At 42.4% G+C, this 20,028-nt stretch overlaps 1 protein-coding gene across 1 annotated transcript in view; it reads right to left on the bottom strand.

Moving 5' to 3' along the window:
• The window catches only part of gabbr2 (gamma-aminobutyric acid (GABA) B receptor, 2), a 297,532-nt gene that overhangs the window by 66,926 nt on the left and 210,578 nt on the right, over positions 1–20,028 (bottom strand). Inside the window, exons 11-13 of the mRNA XM_054744978.2 lie at positions 18,803–18,935; positions 16,940–17,047; positions 8,838–8,960 (exon numbers count right to left, since the gene is read on the bottom strand). Coding sequence (XP_054600953.1) covers positions 8,838–8,960; positions 16,940–17,047; positions 18,803–18,935 — 364 coding nt within the window. The remainder of the gene's footprint in view (positions 1–8,837; positions 8,961–16,939; positions 17,048–18,802; positions 18,936–20,028) is intronic.

Genomic DNA, 20,028 nt, shown 5'->3' with positions numbered 1-20,028 from the left:
GATAAAGAATTTAAAAATACATCAACAAAGACGAAGACTGATTACCAGTTAACTTTGTGACTGTTAGATTTGTGAAGGAACCCTGAAGATCTCTCGGCCAGTAAATCTCACGTAAGTTAGCATGAAAATATGAAACCAAAACGATGGAAAACCTGCTGCAATGGCTCAATTTACCATTTAGAGACTAATATTCATTTTTATAAATCAGAGGTCTCCGACCTTTACAATCCTAAGAACTGTTTCATTCTCCTCCGTCCATTCAAGTGAAATGTGCTTAGAGCCATGACCGAGACGGGACCTTTTGAAAACAGACAATTCCTTTTTGAGAAATATCAACAGAAGACTGGATATCTGCATCACAAGCAAAGAAAGCCCATTCCACAGATTTGGGGCCACCACAGAAAATGCACGGTCCCCCCGACATTTGTATCCAGATCCCAAGAATTCCAGGAGTTCTCTGTTTAGAGAATGCAGCGCACACACAGGGACCTGTCTATGGACCAGAGCAGAGCAGAGAGATAGGTTGGGGCGGTGCATGTAGGGCCCTGAGGAGCAAGATCGTAAACCTAACCTGATTCTCAACCGGGCGCAAGTGAAGTTGGGCCAGCACAGGAGGGAGGCACTCCGTCTTCCTAGAGCCAATCAGGAATTGTGCAGCAAAATTCTGGACAAGCTGAAGGCAGGCAGTTGTACCAAAACTCATACCAGCATTGCACTAGTCCAGGCGTGACAATACAAATGCATGTAGAGATGACTGCAAATGAGCCCCCAACAGCATCGGCTTAATCTTAGTGATCCGTCTGAGCGGGAAAAAACAGGAGCGTACCACTGTTGAAACTTGTGCATCAAGTCAAATGATACCATATGGTTTGTTACTACTGACATCTGCCATGGGGCCGTTCAGGAGAGATTAACTTGCTTTCATTCAGGTGTAGATAAATGGATCTTGTCCATACTCCAATTTCTTCCAGGAAGGCAAGAAGTGGAAATATTCCAGGAATTTTTATTGTAATTTCTTGTTGAAATTCATGAAATTAGCTCATGAAATAACCATAACGCCTGCATGTTTTAATTATATCTATATGTAAAAACACAAGTTGTTTTTTTTCTAGGTAAAGTCAGAAAGAGCCAATGTAGAGAGTTCAAAAGTGCCTCCTGGGCCACAGTTTGCAGACCCCTGGTCTGGATCAAGACTCCACAATAGTGGTGTTTAAATGCTAGATAAACGTCCTGCAATTGGGTCCAGATGGTGGTTCCTCCCATGGGTGACGGGGAATTCGAGAATTAGGCACCAATAGTGAATAATGTGTTGGATACATATGAGTGTGTTGTCAAAAACCTGTCACACTCAGAAAGAAAAGAGGAAAAAACAGTTATTCTCCTTCGTATGACAAGACAGTTTTCTTTCACAGAGATGAAAGGAAAAAAAACTCCTTCTTGTGGAAAAAAAACAGCGGAAAGTCATGAAAGAGCACTCCGATAAACATGAGCAACAAGAAAAAGGTCACAGGAAGGAACCTGCAGGTATGAGACAGCATCGGCCCTGGCTAAAAAATTAGCACCTTGTAAAATGATTTCTTAACGTAATTACATAACCTGAAGTCGCACGTGTCAAGCTGCATTACTGCAGTACATGTACGCACACTCTGCAGCTGAATTATTCAGACAAGGGGACAGATCCACCAGGACTCGGAGGAGAGACGGCTCAAAATGTCAGAAATTCCTAATGAGCTTACAGTGAAAGGAGGAGCTGCGTCGATAACAAGCGTTTTCTGCTAAAGCTAACGTTTCCTCAGCTTTTCAGCAGCTTTGAGACCAAGCTGCGTACAAGTCAGGTGCATTAATAACAAAAACGTGTCCAAACACTCCAGATCCCCCCTGTTGACTGCAGGTGAGGGCTAGAGAGGCAAATGTTGAGGAAAATGTCTGAATTTGAATAAAAAAGCAGCATAACTGTGTGTGTGTGTGTGTGTGTGTGTGTGTGTGTGTGTGTGTGTGTGTGTGTGTGTGTGTGTGCACTTGTCGTGCTCCAGTCAGTCATCCATCAGCGCAGCGCGTGTAATCCATGGTGAATGCCTAAAATCATCCCAGCACATATCAGCATAATGAAGTGGGTGCCCCCACTTGCTATTTTTGTCTCGTGAATCAACAGCGCTGCTCTCCCTGTTATGAATGTCAGGAACCATGGCCGTTGCCATGGTGATGCCACACTGCAACACTCCGCTGCAGCTCGCTCGTCCGCCGATGCTTGCTGCAGCTTCCGAACAGGACGAAGGAAGAAAAATGGCAGAGGGAGGGAAGACCGGAATGAGAGGGGGTCTGCAGCGGAATCCATCGGAATGCTAATCCTCCCGTCTCGACAGTTTGTCTTCATTATGCAGCAGTCGCTGCACAGGACCATGTATGGAAACACAAGTACACCTAAATATCATGCTTATGCATTAGGCAGCACATTTATTTCTTAGGGAATCAGCAAAATTCAACATTTATGTGTGAACGCTGCATGAGCTAATGCAGGTATATGAGGCGTCTGCACCGTATGGTGTAATCTGGTGGCAGCAGCCAAATACCCCCATTAACAAAAGCTTAATTATTAAACAGCCACACAAGTGATCTGCCAGCTCACTGTAGCCCATATATTCCAATAAGCATTCCCAGGATGCCTCTGGAAGGATTCCTGCTTGCACAAAGCCAGGCAACAGACAGACAGGGCAACAGAATTCCTCGCGCCGTTGTGATTTAGGGGTCAGTCAGTGAAAAGAGAGCGCTGCAATTATCATCTTGGCCAATTCACAGTAGATCACATTAAGGGCTTTTATTGAATTCAGCACGCCGAGGCTGTGGTTCGTGTACAGCAAGCTGTGGCAAGATGAACACGGGGCCAGACTTGTTTCAAAAGGTCGGTGACAATGTCACGCTCACAAGTCCCGTCTGGTAAAAGTGCCGTAGATCATCTGACGCTGTAATTACAGCTGCAGGTTTGAAGTGCAGAGATAAGCCGAGGCTCCGTGGTAACTCGTTTCTCTCTGATACTGAACTCTGGGCCTTCTTTTAGTTTTATTTGTGGGAGGGCTAAATCTGTCACGTTTCATGAAGCGTTCCGCAAGGATCTATTGTCGGGCTCTTCAGTTTCATCTCCTTGTTAATGCTCATGAAAGATGCATCGGGGAGTGACCTAGTTTTGCTGATGTGACTTATGGCTGTCTGGATTCAGCGCAGAGGGATTGCTTTTGTAAGTCAGACTTTTATTTTTTTTAGTTTCTATCGGGCAAACTTGGATAATTCATCGCCTCAGCATCCATGAGCAAATACAACTGATTCCAAATGAGGCCTTTACAAATCTGAATCAATGAGGAAAATCTCCTCTAGCAGTAACTTTGGAGGACTTCCGCTCACAGTCTGCCTCTTTGTAACTTTGCAAATTGTTGGTTATTTCCCACTTTTCAGAGGAGACATGTGAGTGGGAAGCTGCAGAAATACTGACAAGACCAGAAAAAAAAAAAAAACGAGAAAAAGGCAACAGTTAGCAGAGTCAGGGTAATGTCGGTCTTGTATGATGTAGTGCAGTGGTTCCTAACCTGGGGGTCCCGACCCCCACAAGGGGGCGCCAAAGCCTCTCAGTGGGTCGCCAGGACCTCTCCACTTTAAGGGGTTAAAACTTCATTTATTACTTGTTTATAGCCTACATTTTGCTCACATTTTTTTTCATGAGTGAAATGTTTACTGATATTAAGACAGGAAATAATTAGTACAGAAAGAGTAACACACTTTTAAGAACATTTTGCTCAGCTCACGGTTTTATTTTCAAGTGTCAAAAGTTCATTAAAGATAGGACTGGTTGATTAATAACAGCCTTTACAGTAAATAATCTAGTATAAACAGTAAGATACACATTTAAGTACATTTTGCTCAGTGTATTTTTATGTGTCAAATGTTTATTGAAAGGAATGATTGATTTATCAGTGTTTACAAGACACAATGTGTTCAGAAAAGTAATACACACTGTCAAGCACATTATGCTCTGTTTGCTTTGGTTAATGACTTTGTTCTGTACTGGAGCCTACTATTACTGTTATCTATTGCATCAAAGCATATTAAAATGTGTTTGAACAATTTTATCATTTCTTAATAATGTTTGTACTGGAAGAGAGAATGGGAGGGGGTCGTCAAAAATTTTACTGGTAAAAAACGGGGTCCCTTGGGAAAAAGGTTGGGAACCACCGATGTAGTGGCTTGCCTTTTCTGCTAGTCAGGCAGATCAATGTGGCTCCTGAGTCAGAGGAGAACTCGCAGGTGTAGTTGATGGAGGCAATGCTCAATATTCAGATTTTTTTGGTCTAAATTATGAAGTTGTTTGCTAAAAAAACAAAAAAATTTAAATCTATTTCTGTGCTGAAAAAGAGACAGTCGCATTGTTTATAAAGTACACACATTATGAAGGAATGTTTTTGTTTTTTACAGCGATAATGTATGGCCTCTGGTTATTTAGGTCAAACTCTTCGGTCTGATTAATAACGAAGCATTATTTAATTAATTTACTTATTTTAATTGGTTCAAACAATTTAAATTCCACATTTTAAAAGTAATCTGTTCAAATAATTATACTGAAGATAAGAAAATAAATCAGATAATGAGCTCCGCCCACATTTTTGTCAGGTTTGATGTTTTGAACTTTAAAATCGATTTTACCAACCGACTTTTAATTCATTAGATAAAACATTGTGTTGCCTTTTAATGAAAATCTTTTTTCCACCAACCTGGCAAGCGATCCTATATGTGTGAGTAGTTTGGCCATGATCAACGGACGGCTGTCTTTCATACTGTTTCTGCAAGTAGTTGGACAGCACTAGGGCCAATCAGAGCGATGAACAATGTGATGTAGTCGTCGTTTTGGAATCAGTCTGCCATACATCGTCGAAGAAGAAGACGCAAATTCATTTTTTTTCAAATAAAGAAAATTAATAACTCTATCTGCTCACGTCTCAAGAAAATTCCGAGTCTAAATCTTCTATAGATGATGCCGAAGGACTGCTGTTCCCAAGCCGACGCCATGTTTGTAGTTTTTCTCCATTGCACTCTACAAACAGAGTGCTGTGATTGGCCAAACATAAACTTGCCTGAGCCAATGGTAGACCTGCTGGCTGCAATGGAGCCTGGCTAGACCGACCTGCAGAGCAAAATATTTTTCTACTGTTGGCCAAGATTTCTTGGCTTTTTATCATTTACTCTACATTAAAGGTCAACTTTATTTATATTTTAACATTTGCAGTGGTCTCAAGTAGGAATGAAAACATTATAAGTCGTTCTCTGAGGGGAAAAAAAGCTCCGGTGTGCCTGTTAGGGAATCTCGCCTTGGATCATATCACGACTCTACCACTAACCTGCAAAGTTGATGTTTATTCTCCACAAATAACACAAGCCTGGAGGAGTTCTGCCATGTGGCGGAGTTGCTAATTCTGATTTCTGGTCCCACCTGACCATCCTGCAGTCTCTGTGTGCAGAGGAGTTGCAGCACACCTGTTCTACAGCTCAGCCCCAAAAGTCTACTAGTGCTGAAAATATGGCCGCCCAGGCAGGTGTGCAGACCACATGCCTTAACTCAGGCACGCAGATTCACAACCTCAGGGGAAACAATCCCTCTGCCAATGGCTTAGAGTCGAAGAGGATGAGGATGCTACTGCATTCACATATTAATATGTTCTCCCTTAGACAGGATTAAAATCTTACATGTCAGTTAGCACAAAGAAATCAATCAAAAGTCATTTGTGCAAGGCACACCCTTCAAGAACCCCGTAAAGAATGCTTAAGTATTCAAATCTAGTAGAATTCTCATTGATACAGATTATTTATCACTTCACACAAATTGTATTAAGCTGAAGACATAAATAAAAGAAAACATGATGCAACAAAGCATGAGGCAAACCTTTACCCCCTACAGGAACTTTGCCACAAAGCAAACAAATGAGAAGAAAATCCATCTGAAATGATCAAAAGAAATTTCTAAAAAAAAAAACACAAAAGGTCCTGCATCGCAAGACGACCTTTTAAGAAAAAAAAAGAAAGAAAGAAAACGATAAAAATCACGAGGCAATTCATAAAAACAAAAACATTTAAGAATTAAAAAGCTTAAAATTAATAAATGATTAAAAATTTGTTTAAAACGAGAAAAAAATAAAATTTGTGAATTAAAAATTATATAAGGAAAGGTAGAGAGAAAATGAGTAGGAAAGAGGGAAATCAGTGGATCTTGGGAAAAGCGGAATAAGAACAGAATAAAGAAATGGTGGTGATGAAGGTCTGTTTAGCACGTGTCTGGAGGTGATATTAAAGATATTAATTCTTGGAGTTTCTGCCCTCATGCTGGCCAAGTCATGAAATAATGTCTTACAGTTGAAATAAAACTCAGTCATGAGAATCGAGGGGTGGTGGTATCTAAGGGAAACAAAGGTGAACTGAACTAAAGTCAGTCTTCAGCTGTAATAAAAAAAAAAATTTGTTTCAAAAACCTTTAAGTGACAAAAACAATAAACCCACTGCACAATGCATCATTCTCCAGAAATAAAGAGACTATATATATACCGTAAATCCTCTAATACAGGCCCGGGCCTGTATTTGACTCAAGCTCATCAAGCTCCAGGCCTTTATTGGAAGGAGGGCCAGTATTAGAGGCAGGCCTCAATTTCTATTTGAGCAAAATGAACTAATGGTTCGCTGGAGTTTTTGACAATTAAAATTGCGCCCACATTTTCAAAGTTAAACACATTTCTTTTAACAACGGTAGTTTCTGCTTCAGCCCTCTCCCCCCTCCCCCTGCGCAGCGACCGCAAGCTCACTGATGCGCCTGCAGCCTCTGGGAGTTCCTGCTGCTCTAAACATTAAAATAATTATTTCATTTTCTGTTCCTCACTTCTGATGACCTTCAATGGTGTCTGTTTGTTGCAACCACCAGGTACAAAAACTAACTTGTTTTTATTTGACTATTTTTCTGTCCTTCCTGTTTATTATCTTCCTGCATCTCCTCTCAATCCTAAAGAGAAACTGCTACCTGGGTTCATATATATTCACCTCATGAGTTACCTTTGAACTGCAGTTCTAAAAGATCTACCGACCGCAAAAACAGCGGAGCGCTTGCTGTTTGGCGGCCGTATCAGTGATCAGTGCGTCTGAGGACAAGGTGATGCGCGCAGCGCCCCGCTCCACAGCATGCAGCGAAATGCATCAGGCGCAAATAAAAGACAGAAAACATTAAAGGAAATGAACTGACATGAACGATCGCGTGTTAAATTAGTTTTTGAGGTGGCGACACCTGACTGTTACTGTGGCCATGCTCAGGAGGCAGATCTACCGACCGCGAAAACAGCGGAGTGCTCCCTGCTTGGCGGCCGCATCAGTGATCGGTGCGTCACCGGAGGACAAGGTGAAGCGCCCCGCTCCACAGCAGCGATACGCATCAGGCGCAAATAAAAGACAGAAAACATTAAAGGAAATGAACCGACATGAACGATCGCGTGTCAGTACCTACGGTCTGGCACAGCGCGTTGCCCCCCCCCCCCCCCCCAAAAAAAACCCCGAGCGCAGGAGCTTGTCACCTGCTGACAGCAGGCTGCCGCCTTTTCCGGGGACTGCATCTTGCCGGTCATTATCACGTGACAGCGACTAGTCGATGACAGGCATAAAAAGTCACTATAGTGAAGTTGACTAGTTCATACACCCCCTACTGCTGCTCTCCAGAGTGTTCTGCAGCATAATCAGCACGTTCTCTTTGAACTTGATAGTGTAATGACCTGGTTGGGGTTGTAAGCCAGGTGCATTCTGGGTATTGTGTTATATGTGTTTCCTATCGTTCTGCTAGTTCCTATGTGCTGATTTGCGTGTTGTGTGAGTGTTATGTAAGCCACAGGGAAGGTGATGTGTGTTCTGTGGAGCGGGTTGAATTAGCATGGTTAACTGACACCGTGACTCTGTGTGGTAGGAGCGTGATAGAGGATCGTGTCTGTAGCGTTACAAAGCATTGAAGAAAAAGCCTAATAAGGGTCTGCATGAACCTCTACTGCCTCCTGCTGGTTGATTTGGGGACTATAACCCTGCCGCTGAAATGCTCATATTTACTTGTTACTACATTCCACCTGGCCACAATAAAAGACCGGCCATTATTCACCTCCGCTGACTCCAACACCGGCCAGAATTGGAGACCCGGCCTTTAATTGAATGCCGACCTGTATTAGAGGATTTACGGTATGTATATATATATATATATATATATATATATATATATATATATATATATATATATATATATATATATATATATATATATATATATACTGTCTGACATGAGTGTAACACCTGTCTGTTCATCCTGGACGCTTGAAATAGAACAGACAGTTAGATGCAAACACCATCAAGGACAGATGTCAGAGCTGGAGTATCTTCATTTAGGCCATCTGGGAGCACAGCTGGATCAGTCCTGTTTCTCACCGAATCACAGACTATTCCTTCCACTCAGACCCAGCGCCACACCACCTCTCCTGTAGAGAGAGTCACGCTAAAGGCTTCTTTTTCAATGGGCCTTGCCAAAGTCTCCTGTCCAAGCTGGCGGATGTTCAGCCATGGGATGAGCACAGGAGGCAGCGATGGCTCACATCCTGACCCCAAAATAACCAGCAAAGCAAAGATGCTCTTGCAACAGCCAACAAAAGCATTTTGGTTTATTGAATGTAAACAACAAAAGGCATCACTGCATCAACCAGCAGTCTCCAAGCTCACAGAACATTTTCGAGTGGACACGAATAAATTCAATCATCAGAAAAAGAAAACACAGTTGAACGCTCACTGACCTCCAAGCTGTATTCCTCCACGGTCCTCCTGAGCGGGTCCACAATCTGCCAGCAGATGAGAATGCACAAGTCGATAAGCAGCATCCCGCCGACGATAATCAACAGCTTCTGGTCCTTTATGATCTGGAGAGAAGGAGACGTGTGTATTAGCAAAATAACTAAACATATGCTAACATCATGTTGATGTAAACATGCAACACTAAAGAGTTTGAAACACTTTAAGCCATCACTTTTAAGCTGGTTTTAGTGATTCGTGAGCCTTAAACTGACCAGGCACTGCACTTAACAGTTTTATGGCTCAGGTAGGAACAATAGTGGGACGTCTCTACCTGCTTTATGTCAGTAGTTGTTTACTGTGCCGGTAGATCATGTAAAGGAATACTGTGGAACTTTATACTGTGGAACTTTTTCCTATTTTTAAATCATTTTCTTGCATGTTTTAGATTGTGAACACAGCTGATTTGTTTAATTTAGTGACAAATCGCTTCTGTAGACACTAATGGAGGCTGGGGAGACACTTCAGCTGTTAGATTAAAGTGTTAAAAAGACAAACTCACAGCGAAGGACATAAGTTTCATTTTTAGTTTAACCACAGTGAATTTTTAACGGACACTAGAGGGGGCTAAAAGCAAGCAAAACTACAAAGTATCCCTTTAAAGGTTAGCCATTAGGTTTTTCAGGCCGCTGACCATCATTAACTCATTAACTGCCATCGACGACAAAAGTTGTCATTTTAAATCCAGCCGTCCACTGCCATTGATGACTTAAGTCGTCATTTGCAATTTTTTATTGTGTGAAGGTCGGAACGAGCCCCCGCACTGTGAGAACAAACATCCCAGCTCTAAAGCTAAACAGCTAAAACCGGAGTGAACATCAGTGTGGCCTACACTCATTCCAGTGAAAAAATTAAAAAAGAAAAAACTCCATCCATGACTGATGGTAACCTGGCTTTGTTGCTACTGGACTAAGTACTAATCTTATTAAGCCTAACAGTGTGGATCTTTTTACTGCGTGGCTTATTTAGTATCAGTTAGCTTGTGTTAAAGTTAGCTCATTGTTAGCATTTGTTTATGGCAGGTAGTTCTGCTTTCAACCGGTAGGAGGGATACGCGGGAAAGTTATAAAGTGTTGCTGGAGTTAGAGCTAAAGGGAAAACATGTCATTACTAATTAAAACTACAGCTTATTTCTAGAAAACCTGGCATCTTTGCCAAACTGTGTACATCTGAGTAGAAAAGAACACTTTCTTTCCCTCTCCACTAGACTCGGTTAAAGTTTTGACAACATTCTGTTTCCCCATGGTAAGATAAACCAGAAAAGACCACCCGCTGAAGGCCAGTGCTGTCAACCACTAAATCGTCTCTTCTGTAGCCTGAACTTTGGAGGGATGAAAGCCACAACCTGTTTGTGATCTTGCTTCATAACAGTGTTTGACTGTCTGGGACCACAGATCAAAACAAAGGTCAGGGGTCGCAGGCTGCTCTGTTTCATGAAACTCGCAATGGTGTCGATTCGTCCAGCGGGCTCAGAACGAAGCCTGTGAGGGGGCTGTTTTTTATCTGCTGTCATTTGATGATGATAGTGTTGCAGGAACATGGACACGGTGGAACAAAGAACCAAGCCTGTTGAGACATTTGCATAATGACCGTTTTATTCCGAGCTATTGGGAGAAGAGCTGGTGGGAAGGATGACTTCCCAAGTCTTTTATAACATGTCACTGAGAAAAATCTAATGGTTTCTAAATCAGCAGGTGCGTGTTTACTGATTACAAATAATCAACATTTTTAAATACGTTTAGGAAAATAATAAAGAGCCGCTCAGCAACCATCTGCTAAACTGTGAAACTACCACCCAGGTTTGTGCGACAAACTGCTAATCTAATTACTCCAAAGTGTTGTCTGTTTTCCTTACCCCGGTGAAACGCGCACACTGACGCATCATTTGGGTCGCACTCTTTTCCTCTCACACTTTTTCTCTTTTTTCAAGAAAAAAACTGAAAAATATTGAAAACACAAATCGTGCAAATGGCCTTAAAGCCATACTATGCAACTTTTTTCATATTTTACAATCATTTTCTTTTGCCTGTATGCGCTAAAATGAGCCTTTCCAGGGTTAATGAAATGTCACTCAGACCCCTTCGGCCCCGTGTGGCCAGAATACCGCACTTGCAACCTCAGAGTGCCCGTGGACTTTCCTGCATGTTTTAAATCATGAACACAACTGATTTGCTTTATTTAGTGAAGAAACTTGAGGAGACATTTCAACAGTTATATTAAGGAGTTAAAAAAACAAATGCACAGCGAGGAGATACGTTTCACTTTTGCTTTGACCACAGATAATTAATAACGGACACCAGGTTGTGCTAAAAGCAAGCACATCTGCTTAGTATTCCTTTATCATGGCTGAAAGCAGATGTTGCTGCAGCTACAATTGTTATTTCAATACATCTGCAGTGGTCCAGTGTAAAGTACTTCCCTGTGAGTTGTTTTCATTAGAAAATAAGGTCTGGTGCTCCTGTTTCAGGAAGTAGAACATTATTGGATGAATGGGGAGCAGAAAACAGCAGGATTTGAAGTCTTACTCATTAATATTTATGATATTGGGGCAGTAGTAGCTCAGGTGGTAGAGCGGGTTGCCTCATGATCGGAGGGTCATGGGTTCGATTCCAGCTCCCGCCAGGGGTATCCTGCTGTTGTGTCCTTGGGCAAGACACTTCACCCAACTTGCCTGTGTTAGTGGTGGTCAGAGGGGCCGACGGCGCCAAATGGCAGCCTCGCCTCTGTCAGACCTCCCCAGGGCGGCTGTGGCTACAAGTAGCTTATCATCACTAGCAGTGTCTGAATGTGAAAGTGTGTGAAAACGTCTTTGGGTGTCTAGAAAAGCGCTATATAAGTTCAATGCATTATTATTATTATTATTATTATTATTAGTATTATTATTATTATTATTATTATTCTATGCGAACATCTCGCCTCTGTTTGACCAACAGCAACTTGACACTTCCTCTGCCTTCATTCGCTCTTCTCCTTTGTGCAAAAACTGTCAACGTTGATGTTTATTCTCAACAAATAACAACAGGCAATAACACAAGCCTGAAGGAGTTCTGCGGTGTTGTGGAGTTGCTAATGCTAACGGTTTGCTTCTACTAGCTAAGATGTGCTCTGCTGTGCCCTGGCTGATAAACCAACTCAAGCCAAGGTGACTGTGTTACAGTGTGATGTAGATCTGTCAGGCTTTTTCTTTCTTGAGAGTTTCCCCACCTCTTTTCTTTTGGTGGCTAATGCAAGACTGCATGCATGTGAAACTCAGAGGAAACCATCGTATTTCAACATGAACGAGCATTAAATGATTTATCAGTGAACCCCACCTTTACAAGCACAAGAAATGAATTGATATCTGCAAGATTAATGTGCATGTTATGTGTCGAAGCAAAAAGCAAAGCTTGGGTGTTTTTGAGACGTTTTTCAGTAAGAGCTATGAAGAAAACAAAACAAAATAAAAGAAGTTGTGGATGAAGGTCAAACAGGTCCTATTGGAAAACCCAGACATCTTCCAAGAGAATACAACCAAGAGACAGCTTAGCCAGATGTTCGTGTAAGCACCTCACTTGCCTATTCCCTAATCAGGAATTTCATTTCAGTCGCTTCTTGTTTCCGTCCAGATCCAGATCTCACAGTGATGGGTACGGGCTGGGATGTACGCAAAACCGTTTATCCAGAATGTGTGATTCGGCTCAGTTCCTTCATCACCACAAAAGCCCCTCATTCCAGCAAATGTCTGCCCACTGGTCTATTTGTCGCTCAAGAATGGTGCTACTTGTAAACTAAACACCAAGATATGAGAGGTCAACTAACTCCCAGCAAAGAGAGAGCGTTCAATCAGGGGCGTGCTAGGACGGAAATCCAGCCCTGAAATATCGCTGCATGTCCAGCCGTCCGAGCCCAAAGCTCACACACGGGCCCTAGAGCACTCCAGCTTTCACAGGCGGCCAGTCCGCCGCTGCACTAAACCAACCAACTTACGTTCAAACACAAAGAGAGAGAGAGAGTCCCCTGGAGTCACTGTGGCAGCACTCACTTGCCGGATGTGTCTTCATGTTCTGATGTCACCACAAGAAGCAGATTAAAAAGTGCTTCAGTGGCTAAGGTGATGGAAGGGGCATTGCTCTGCTTATATGTGCCTTTGTTATGTTTAGACTAAAACGGACCTAAAAAGACCTCTTCCTCCTCACTGTCTTCTACGCTCGAACTTTCTGAGACCTGAAGGAACTCCGGCTGCAGCCCACCATGTGGATCCCTCACCAAACTCACCGTTGATTCACAGTCTCTTCTCTCCCGGTGTACAGGAGGAAAGAAGGAAGGAGCAAAGAAGGAGTAACTGATGCAGTTCCAGTTTCACAGTTTGAAGAAAAGACGGCTAACGCTTGTGTCTGTCCATCCCCTGACGGCAGTTGGCAGACATTTCAGGGCCCCGACAGCAACCATCAGTCTGTTGGAGCCAAAGTACAGGCACTCAATCTGTGTGTGTGTGTGTGTGTGTGTGTGTGTGTGTGTGTGTGTGTGTGTGTGTGTGTGTGTGTGTATCCTCCACACACGCCTGGGCCCTGAGCCAACAGGGCATACATCTTGAGGGTTAAAGGCTGAAGTGTGCAGCAGGGGTGAATTCTGCCTCTGAGGAAACATTTGTTTAGTGTCTTCCTTTAGCTAGGGATGGAGGGGGAGAGGGGGAGACGTGAGCAGAAATAATTGGCTATGAAATGTCAAAGCAATGTTGAGCTCAAAGGAGCAAAACTCTTTTCTTTCATGAAATCACTTTGGAAAAAGACAAGAAATTAAAGAAATGTAAAAGGTCAGGTTCAGGGGATTTTTAAACTTGCTTTGGGAACTTTAGCTAAAATTTATCTGAAGTGGCTGCTCTTTGTCTTTTAACCTTGATCGATCATTTGTCCCCCTTTCCCCAGCTTCTCTTTCCTTTTCGGTGTTTTTCTGCTTTGCCACTCTTTCTCTGTCACTGTTTTCCTACTTCTGTCTATTCTTTTTCACTCTTCAACCATCCGGTTTTGTTTGCCTCCTGCTCACAACCAGGCCACCCCCTTCATTTTAAATAATGAAGAAGGGAGAAGAAGAGAAATGGGGAAGAGTGGTGTCTAAGAGACACAGGATGTCAAATGTTGAAACGTCTTTTGTACGTTAAATAAACAAAGATAAAAGCAGGCGTCAGGAACCACCAGTATTTCAACATGTGTGTTATAATTTATGTGTCAAACATAAACTGGTGCAATTTTAGCTACAAGCTGCTACTTTTGGTTGAGAATGCAGCTGGTTTGAGTAAAAATAGACCAGCTCAGAATGACCAGTCCTAAATCTGTGTCACTGTAATATCCAGCTGGACGATGAAGCTCTGTTGCACCGTGCCTTCTGAACACCATACTCACCTTCACACCACTACTCTCTACAGTACATGACTGAATCATGGAAAATCAAGGATACTCCTTCGGTATAAAGGCAATCACTCAAGTTCCCGTGTCAATCAGACCAAACGTACCCATCACCACCGCTATCCCACCCTGGGGCTGGCTTGAAATATTTTGAACCAGGCTGCAGCTGGAAGATGTAGAATAGTGATACTCAGTTCTGGGCCTGGAGGGCCGGCATCCAGCCAGGGATGGGTACCGAATTCGGTACTTTTTAAGGTACCGACCGAATTGCACAGTACCGACCGAGCACCGATTCACGTCGTTTCAAACGGTGCCTCGTTTCGGTACCCGTCCTTCATAACGAGAACTTGCCAAGACAGCTGCGCATGCGCAAGAGCATTATGTCGTCGGTCGCTGTGAGCGAGTTGTAAACAGAGCAGCATGGTAGAAAGAACGCACGCTAAAGCTTGGGTCCACTTCACTAAATGTGATGGGTAACTGGGTGATGATGAAACCAGCGACAACGATCTAAGTGAGACATCCTCATCTTAATCTGCTCCGGTAGGTAAATAAAATGTTTAAGATAACGTTAGCTTGATATGTTTGCCTCCGTTTCGCTAATGGTGCGTTCGCTTTCTCCTCGGAACTCCGACTTTCCGACTAGGACATGAACGCGCTCTAAAGTTTGGCTTCACTTTACTAAATGCGACGGGTGATTGGGTGAAGATGAAACCTGCGACAATGATCTAAGTGTGAGCCATCATCGTTTTAATCTGCTCCAGCAGCTAAATAAACTGTTAAAGATAACGTTAGCTTGATATGTTAGCTTCCTATGCCACCATTATCAGCTAATGGTGCGTTCGCTTTCTTCTCGGAAATTCTAACTTCCCAGTAGGAAAAATCAAATGAAAAAGGACGGTAAAAGGAATGAAGATACACAGTAAATTTAGTTAACAGTAAAGATGTTTGCTTCAGTTTAATTATCAGCTTATAAAACTACAAGGACGATGTTAAAATACAAACAGTTGTATGTTATTTATCGTGATATTTATCAAATATTGTTATATATTGAGAAAAAACATATATTTAATTATAAAAGAGAATTAAAATATTAAACACTCAAAAGTATCGAAAACTGGTACCGTTAAGTTTCGGTATCGATTCTTAGGTACCGGGAATTAGTACCGGATCAATTCAAATGTCAAAGGTACCCATCCTTACGCCCATTTCAACACTATTTAATGTTATTTCATTAACAAACTTCTGCAGCCTGATGAGCTGCTGCACAGATAATTCAACCACTCAATTAAGAATGATGGAGCAGAGAAACCACTAAAACGTGCTGGAAACCGGCCCTCCAGAACAGGACACCATGTGGCTCTTCAGACCTGCTATGTGGCTCCAGCAGGTTTTTTTGCACATCTATCAGAAATCCGACAAAAAAATGTGATGAAATAGTACCATGCAGGAAGGCATTTCTTTAAAGGTATTTTTTATCATTTTTTATTGTCAATTGTGCAATTTTTAAGTATTTCATAGATTAACGTTTGTCTTAGCATTAGTTTATTTAGACCCTAATCTCTTAAGTAGATTCTGTGGCTCCCTACAACTAATAATGAATAGGATAAATGTAAAAATGGCTCCTTTAGGTTTTAGTTTGGGGTTAGGGTACCCCTGGTCGTCATGGTCTAGGAACAGCCAAACCATACCAGTGTGCTCCTGGTCATTGATCCGCTGCCACCATGCTTCACCAAGGACCTTGGTGTACGGCTACCGCTGCTCATACTCAAAACTACTTCAAACCATTATCATCCATTACATATGAGCCCACTGTGTTCTTAATACCCATCTAATGCTTTGCCAAACTCCTGAAAAGCCATTCAAATCCCAGATGATTTTTATATGTTGTAGAGAGGTCATCATCCAGAATGAAATGAGCCTATGATGCAGTGTATTCTGGACATATAGCCCATATAAATACATTCACACATCCCCAGTGAGTCGTGGAAGATGGCTGCTTATACTGAGCCAGGATTGTCTGGAGGTTTCTTCCTGTTAAAAGGGAGTTTTCCTCTCCACTGTCGCTTTATGCTTGCTTAGTATGAGGATTGCTGTATAGTCACTGACACTAGTCAGTGACTTGATGCAATTTGCTGGGTTCCTTATATGGGAAACATTATTTCTGATTGGCTTAATGAACTGACCTGAATTGGAATGTTTATTATGTGAAGTGCCTTGAGACGACTCTTGTCGTGATTTGGCGCTATATAAATAAACTTGAATTGAATTTAATTGAAATAAAACATGCACAGCACAAGAGATTGTTTTAAGAGGAATCCAAAAAGGCTCGAATGAAGGCAACTGAACTTCTTTGGTTTTTTGAAGAAGTAAAGACACACAATAGGACATAACGACATCAATAACTCTTGTTAAGGGGTAGAGATGAGGGGTATTATAGGTAGCTTCAGCTCGTTAGGCAACAGTAGACAGCTACAGTTTTTAAGCCTTATAAGGTTGAGCCCAGTTGTCTTCACTCGAACCCCTTTGGATTACCACGACTGAGCAGATTCACCAGCATTTTACAGAGTAGCTTGTTTTCTAAGAGATTTCAGGGTAGCTAATACTAGAAATGACCTTTTATAGCTTTCATCAATGTGTTTACTAGCATCTGTGTTGTTTCCTGTTACCTTCTTCTTCATCTTCACATTTTTAAAGATGGCATGCACCCTCCAGGTCTTGGCAAACATGGCGCCAAAAGCTGTTGTGTATCCAACGATGAGGATCCACGTCCGAACCTGTCGGATCAACACACAGCCGTGTCAAGTCATAAAGCGGTGATCAAGGTTCAAACCAGCATCTGGTCTGATAGGCATCTGTGAGATATAGTTGTGCAAAATAGCATCGCGAGGACCTCTAAACATAGTTTTAGTTTTGCCAAGAGCTCTGAGCAACATCCTGGATAACAAGGCTGTCCGATTTCTGAGAGCGTTTCCTCGTAAGTAAAAAAGCCTTTTATTCCTATGCACAGTGCAGACAGGCTCTAAGAACCTAAATGAATAAAACGTGTTGAAGGGAATTCCAATCTAGAAGCAAAATCTGCAGGGCTGCTGTAACAACGTTTGGTTTTTATAGACCTCTTGGTTCCACCTTTGGTCCCTCATCATCTCACCACAGTATTCCCAGCACATCTCAGAGCAGCAGGCGGAGCGTTTGGCTGTAGAACACGGACAAAAAGGAGATGCTCTGGGAGAACAGATCATTAATCAGCGGCGCATCTATCAACCTCTGAGCTCCCGTGTTGTAGAACGTCAAGTTCTGCTCCACAGAGGAGCTTCATCCAGGTGATGGGACCGTGTGTGTGTGTGTTATCCCAGTGGAAAGCAGTTATCACTGTAATCAAAGTTCTTTAATTAATCCAGTGTCTACAAAGTCACACAGTCAAAAAGGAGATGCTTAATGTGCTCGGGGTGGATCCGGAGACCTGCAGAGACCTTAACTCAGCTTTTCTCTTGATCAAATGGCACATGTGACAGGTCTGACGGCTTTATCCAGAAAATACGACACAGACCAACAAAATACATGGCATAACAGTGACTGGCAGAAGAAAAAAATAATACAATTTATGGATTAAACTCAATTTCATCATTCTTAATCAGTGGTTGGTGTCATAATAAACAGCGTTACTAATGGAGTTTGTGTTTTTCAATTACATGGAATCGACTAATTACGCTATTGTTATAACGCCGTGTCCATTACTGATGTAGCATGAGTGTATTACTAGAATCCAGCCTAGTTTGAACTCTCCCTCTCTCTCTCTCTCTCTCTCTCTCTCTCTCTCTCTCTCTCTCTCTCTCTCTCTCACACACACACACACACACACACACACACACACACACACACACACACACTGACAGAGACGTTTTCATTGGGCTGGCAGGAGTCGAGGAGAGACTAGAGCCTTGTGGTGCATGGACTTCGGGGCGTAGCGGCGGAAATGGAGTAATAGCACTAGCTTCCAGTTAGCCATCAGCTAACGGAGAACGGCTGGAGCATGATGGGAGTGAGACAGGGGGTGGCGAGAAGAGAAGGGACTTGAGGAAGGATTTCCGTTGGGTTCGGATCAGGAGCTCGTTTCATTAAGACGTGATGACTGAAAGGCCGGAGGTGACTGAGGGAGTCATTGGACTGCTTGGAGGCTGGTGTCCACCCACTAGCAGACAGGGAGCTTGTCACATGCTGCTGGCGAGAGTTTTGGTATGATGAGGTTCCGACATTACTAGAGCAAACTGTGTGTCTTTATCAAACCGCCCCAGCGCTTCTGCATTTGATCCAAATCTAAGTTCAAAAATGTAAATGACTATTTTTATTTGAAAAGTAACACGATAATTACTTTCTTAGTAATTATTGACTTTTATCATATTGTAACTCAGTATCTATTTAAAGTAACTATAACAAATGACATTTTCAAAGTAACTTGTCCAACAAGGTTCCTACTATTCTCAAATCGAACCCAAACTTTCATACATGACACCAGTTTATGAAAGACTCACCGTGCAAAGTGTCTCAAACTGTTTGTCTGAAACAAAACCTCCATCCAGACCAAACAGGAAGATGGAGGCATAGGACAGCATGCCTCCTAGGATGATCAGGTTGTTCATGTAGGGACTGGACATCTTGATTAGCCTGAAGGAAATAGAGTTAATAAACATTAGGAGCTAATAATTTATCAGCAGAATATCTTGTTGAATGAGCTTTGCATTGGCTTAGCTCTGAACAGACTGATATGCTAAAGGCTAGTCACAGTGAGGCTCGTTATACAGTGTATTTTAGCTGTTTTAAAACAACTTCAGTCTCAAAAGATTTAGAATGCTTAACACAATTTAAAAAAATATTCCTTTAGCTGGATTATGACGGACATTTGAGACGTTTCATCTCTGAACCCGAAGGGCCACAGCGATCTAGCCCAGCCTCTAATTTCTAATAAATATAGTGGGGCAAAAAAGTATTTAGTCAGACACCGATTGTGCAAGTTCTCCCACTTAAAATGATGACAGAGGTCAGTAATTTACATCATAGGTACACTTCAACTGTGAGAGACAGGATGTGAAAAAAAATCCATGAATTCACATGGCAGGATTTTTAAAGAATTTATTTGTAAATCAGGGTGGAAAATAAGTATTTGGTCACTTCAAACAAGGAAAATCTCTGGCTCTCACAGACCTGTAACGTCTTCTTTAGGAAGCTTTTCTGTCCTCCACTTGTTACCTGTATTAATGGCACCTGTTTGAACTCATTATCTGTATAAAAGACACCTGTCCACAGCCTCAAACAGTCAGACTCCAAACTCCACTATGGCCAAGACCAAAGAGCTTTCGAAGGACACCAGGAAAAGAATTGTAGACCTGCACCAGACTGGGAAGAGTGAATCTACAATAGGCAAGCAGCTTGGTGTGAAAAAATCAACTGTGGAAGCAATTATCAGAAAATGGAAGACATACAAGACCACTGATAATCTCCCTTGATCTGGGGCTCCACGCAAGAGCTCATCCCGTGGGGTCAAAAGGATCATGAGAACGGTTAGCAAGAATCCCAGAACCACACAGGGGGACCTGGTGAATGACCTGCAGAGAGCTGGGACCACAGTAACAAAGGTCACCATCAGTAACACACTACAACGGCAGGGAATCAACTCCTGCAGGGCCAGACGTGTTCCGCTGCTGAAGCCAGTGCATGTCCAGGCCCGTCTGAAGTTTGCCAGAGAGCACATGGATGATAC

This window comes from Nothobranchius furzeri, chromosome 19 (genome assembly GCF_043380555.1).
Source record: "Nothobranchius furzeri strain GRZ-AD chromosome 19, NfurGRZ-RIMD1, whole genome shotgun sequence".
NCBI classification, from domain to species: Eukaryota; Metazoa; Chordata; class Actinopteri; order Cyprinodontiformes; family Nothobranchiidae; genus Nothobranchius; species Nothobranchius furzeri.
The sequence above is the reverse complement of the archived record's forward strand: the minus strand, read 5'-3'. Positions and strand labels throughout refer to the sequence as shown.